Source organism: Vicia villosa, unplaced genomic scaffold (genome assembly GCF_029867415.1).
Source record: "Vicia villosa cultivar HV-30 ecotype Madison, WI unplaced genomic scaffold, Vvil1.0 ctg.001514F_1_1, whole genome shotgun sequence".
Lineage (NCBI taxonomy): Eukaryota > Viridiplantae > Streptophyta > Magnoliopsida > Fabales > Fabaceae > Vicia > Vicia villosa.
In genome coordinates, this window is record NW_026705646.1 from 43,395 (window position 1) to 47,876 (window position 4,482).

Below are 4,482 nucleotides of genomic sequence, written 5' to 3' on the forward strand. Positions count from 1 at the left end.
ACAAATCATTGCAATAAATATATGATTATATGAATAAATTTATAAAGTTTATAACTATCGTTTTTATTATCAATTGTATGAGTTATAAGGTTTAATAATCTCAACCATTTTTGTTTTTTTAATTTAAAATTTATCTTTATTAAAAAAGTTTACATAAATAATAAAGTGCCAGGGTGGTATTTTTCAATTGATTCATATAATTCTAAATAAAATATATAAATATTGATAAATAAAAATTTATAATATAAATAAGTACAAGACAATTATGAATTTATAATTAATCATAAATTTAAAATAAAATATTTGATACAAGAATAAAAAATTGACTATAAATCATAACACTTTTAAAAGAAAAATTACATTAATATTACTACTATAGAAAAAATTCGAAATAAAATATTTGGATGAATGTAAAATGAAAATGAAAAAAAAATGTTAAAATAACTCATTGAATAATGAAAGAAAAAGAACGTAAGCTAGGCACATGAAAACATTAACTAAACTTCCAAAAGTAGAATCCGGTGCAGAAAGAATGCAGGGTGAAAAAAAGACAAGTTTGGTCATCCATCCTAGTTTCCTTAATCCCAACAAGACAGAGGGACAGTGATCTATATTCAAATCACCCAATAAATTTCAAATATTAGGCCATTCCAAGCTTCATTCTCTCAACATTTTCCTCTTATTAAGGAAGATCTCTGGGTTTCTAACTCACTCTTACAAGCTCAGGAGCTCGTGGATTTATTTTCCACTAAGGTAAACTTGCTCACATCTCTCTTCTTGCATGTGTGTAGTTCGTTTCTCAAAATGGTGTCAAGTATGTTGTACCTTGCTGCTTGATTTTCTCTATGATTATTTGTTCATTTGTGAAATTTTTTGGTGATATGTTGCTCCTCTTGTTTAGATCTACAGTTTTTATTTTAATTTCGTTTGATTTCGTTAAGAAATGAAAGAGTTATGCTAGTGTGAAGTTTGGTTGATAAACATGGGAACTAGGGCATGAAAATCGCTTTTCGGTTGTTGAAGATGGATAGGTGGCGTGTTTTAATTCGCTGGGCAGAATTTTTGTCTTTTACTGATTAAATCAAAGTGGACGTTAATGTATCACATTTTATTTTCTTCAACTTCTTGATTTTATTTAAAATACTTCCATAACTTCAAAAATTCCAAAAACAATCATCAACGTATTTTAGAGTGTCTATTATTTGATTCTGATTTTTATTTACTTTTTTCAAATTTCGTGACAAATTGGATAATTGTTTTGATTAAGTGTCTCATTTGGTGGTTTTTAAACAAATTTATGATGGTTTTTAAACAAATTTATTTTCAAATTTGCTTGGTTCTAAAAATTGTTGAAGTTCATTGTTGATTTTGGTCCTTTTCTTGCTTATGTTACAAGTTCCACCTTCATTTTCTATCTTCCTTTAATCCAAAAATTCTCAAATAAATCATGGATGTTTTTTATTGTGTTGAGATATTAAAAGTGATTTTTAATTAATTTTCCTTGTTGATTTTTGTTCTGATTGAAAATTGTTTCTCAAATGTGCTTCATTGAGTGCCTTTTTTGTGGCTAGTTATTATCATGGATGAAGTTGTCACACAAAGAACAGAGACCCGTCCGCTCCGTGGTGCAGGGAACAGTAGCTTGCCAAACTTCATAAGGAGATGGAACAGGCTTTTAGCCATCTTTTGCTTGGTTTCAATATTTATTGATCCTTTGTTTTTCTTCACTATTCATGTGAACAAGGTATGCTTAGTTTCCTTTTTTTGTTTAAATAAAAAATCTTACTTTTACCTGTTTCAAATAAAATAAAAACTTTCATTTTTTGATTGTAGGAAACCAAATGTATTCCTATAAACTGGGTAATAGCAAAAGCTCTGGTTGGAATGAGAAGCATAACCGACTTTGTATTTTTACTAAACATTCTTCTTCAGGTAACTTTCATTTTAATTAAACTAGTTTTTTTATGTAGTTCTTTAACTGTGATTTTAAAAGAGAAACTTGGCAATATGACTGTTTCAATATTTTTCAACTCTTACTTTAGTGGCCCTTAGTACCTATTGCAAAATGGATAATTTATTTATAATTATAAACAAGTTAATTTAGTGCAAAGTTGTAAAAATTAGTAATACTTGAAAGTTGAAGGAGAATAAATGAGATGATTTAAAGTGACAGCAACAATATAAAATTGCAGACAATAGAAAAGAAAGAGATGGCTAGAGTTTAACTAATGATACATGAATGAAGAACACAATGCTTCTGTTAGAATCCTTAAATCTAATTTAATTGAGTTTGAAGCAATACTCTTGATAAAATAAAAGTATATATGAGACAAATAAATTTGGGTATCCAATAGCAAAACCAAATTGTTTTCATAGGTACTGGTTTACTATTTGGATCACAAATGGGTCACCTAATGTTATATTTTAACTTTTGAATTGGATTTTAAAAAGTTGAACAGTTTGGTTATCAATTTGGTTATAGAGAACCTGTTTTTTTTGCACACCCCTACTATTGATGGTTTTAAATATAATGTTGGGTTAGTGTAACCATATTTATTCTGATGTAATCATAAACTATATACAACCTTGATGAGCTTATTTTTGTTTTTATACTATTATACTTTACAGTTTTGGTTGGCATATGTTTCTCCCAAGTCTAGGGTGGTTGAGGGTCTTACAAAAATAGCTCTTAAATACTTTAAGGGTTATTTTCTCATTGACTTATGTGTTGTGATACCTCTTCCGCAGGTATATATATCTTCCTTTTTCCTTTCATACTCTTTACTTTTCTGACTTTATTTTTTAGTTACTCTTTATCATAATATATGATGTGTGTAATATTTGCAGATATTATTCTTATTTCTCCTGCCAAATCCCTCCAAGTCAGATGGAGAACAACATGCAAAGAAGCTTCTTATCATATTGATCCTTGTCCAGTATATTCTCCGGCTGTTCAGATTTCTACCTCTGCTGATTGGCCAGTCTCCATCTGGTTTTATATTTAAGTCTGCTTGGGCCAGTTTCATCATAAATCTTCTCTTTTTCATGCTATTTAGCCATATCGTTGGTTCATGCTGGTACCTCTTTGCTCTACAGGTGAGTAATAGTTTAATTTAGTTAATGAATGTTAAATAATTTGTAAATTTTAATTTATTAACTTTTCTCTGATTACTTTTCTTTTTCTAGAGGGTTGACCAGTGTTTGATAGAAGCCTGCCACCTTGCCGATCTACCTTTATGCAAGGCATTGATAGACTGTAATTCTAATTTTCCGGCTATATCCGCTGCATGGGGAGCTGATTTAGGTGCAGGAAATTGTTTTAACGTCACATCTGGTGATTTTTCGTACGGAATATATGGGAATGCTCTACCGCTGACCGTACAAGCCAGTGTGACCGGCAAATATATCTATTCCCTCTTTTGGGGATTTCAGGTATTCATTTTGTTCCTTTATTTTTTCCCTCATTTGTAATTACTATCACTTACCGATTATTTATTTACTTACCAATTATTGATTTATGATGCAGCAACTTAGCACCCTGGCAAGAAATCTGACCCCCAACCATTTTGCGTGGGAGGTCATGTTCACCATGTCCATCATTGGATTGGGACTCTCCCTTTTCGCAGTCCTCATTGCAAACATTCATAATTTTCTCCAAGGTCTCGCACGAAGGTAGAATGTTTTTCTCTAACTTATGGTGCTCCTTTGTATTTTCTTCCGTAGGATTGTAAAGAAATTAAATGCATTTTATTCGTTGCTGCTTACAGGAGGCTCGAGATGCAGCTCCGAAGCCGTGACGTGGAGCATTGGATGGGCCGTCGTGGCTTATCTGAAGATCTCAGAAGGTATAGAATGTTCTAACTCTTTCAACTAATCACACCAATTGCTAAATTGCTAAATTGCATCTGTCAAATAACTGTCATGCAGGAGAATTAGAGAAGCCGAACAGAATGCTTGGGAAGAAACACGAGGTGTTCCGGATGAAATGATTCTCCGGAACTTGCCAGAGGGACTCGTGAGTGACATACGTCAGTTCCAAGAGAATGCCGATCATTCTGTTTAGAGGAACGTGCGGCTGGGTGCGGAATCCGTTTAGTGCAGTCAAGTATTTGTGGTTGAAGGCTTGGATAATGTTGCTGACAGTAGAAATTTCTGTCTTGTAGGCTTGGATAATGTTATGAATAAGGACAAAAGTGATATTATCATAACCAATTCTCATGATTAGAATGGAGAGGTGGCAAATGATCCTGAAATAAAGGAGCAAGGGCGTGACTCGTAACAGAAAGTACGTTAATGTCCAATGATTAGGTGTGGAAACTTGACTCCCTTCTCCCGAACTTATGCTTTTCTAGATCCTTCCTTAAATTCCAAGTACTGTTGCATTGCAGTGATTAAAGTACAATTTCCAGCTTATTTCCTATTCTGTTGAGTTACGTTATTAGTTCATAACATTTGCCAACAAGCAAAACACTCAACAACATT

At 32.2% G+C, this 4,482-nt stretch overlaps 1 protein-coding gene across 1 annotated transcript; it reads left to right on the forward strand.

Annotated features, from left to right (window-relative positions):
* The first annotated feature begins 549 nt into the window (after nt 1-549).
* Nucleotides 550-4,122, forward strand: LOC131635602 (probable cyclic nucleotide-gated ion channel 20, chloroplastic). Its single transcript, XM_058906235.1, has 9 exons — nt 550-753; nt 1,572-1,744; nt 1,834-1,932; nt 2,629-2,748; nt 2,848-3,096; nt 3,187-3,432; nt 3,527-3,672; nt 3,768-3,845; nt 3,928-4,122. The coding sequence occupies exons 2-9, from the start codon at nt 1,580-1,582 to the stop codon at nt 4,061-4,063; spliced, it is 1,239 nt and encodes a 412-aa protein (XP_058762218.1). The 5' UTR covers nt 550-753; nt 1,572-1,579; the 3' UTR covers nt 4,064-4,122.
* Nucleotides 4,123-4,482: the final 360 nt, after the last annotated feature.

Bases quoted from the DNA above. Each gene is read 5' to 3' on its own strand.
- LOC131635602 (XM_058906235.1), top strand. From the start codon at position 1,580: ATGGATGAAGTTGTCACACAAAGAACAGAGACCCGTCCGCTCCGTGGT. The intron at 1,745-1,833 runs GTATGCTTAGTT...TTTTGATTGTAG, and splicing joins TCACTATTCATGTGAACAAG to GAAACCAAATGTATTCCTAT. The intron at 1,933-2,628 runs GTAACTTTCATT...TATACTTTACAG, and splicing joins TACTAAACATTCTTCTTCAG to TTTTGGTTGGCATATGTTTC.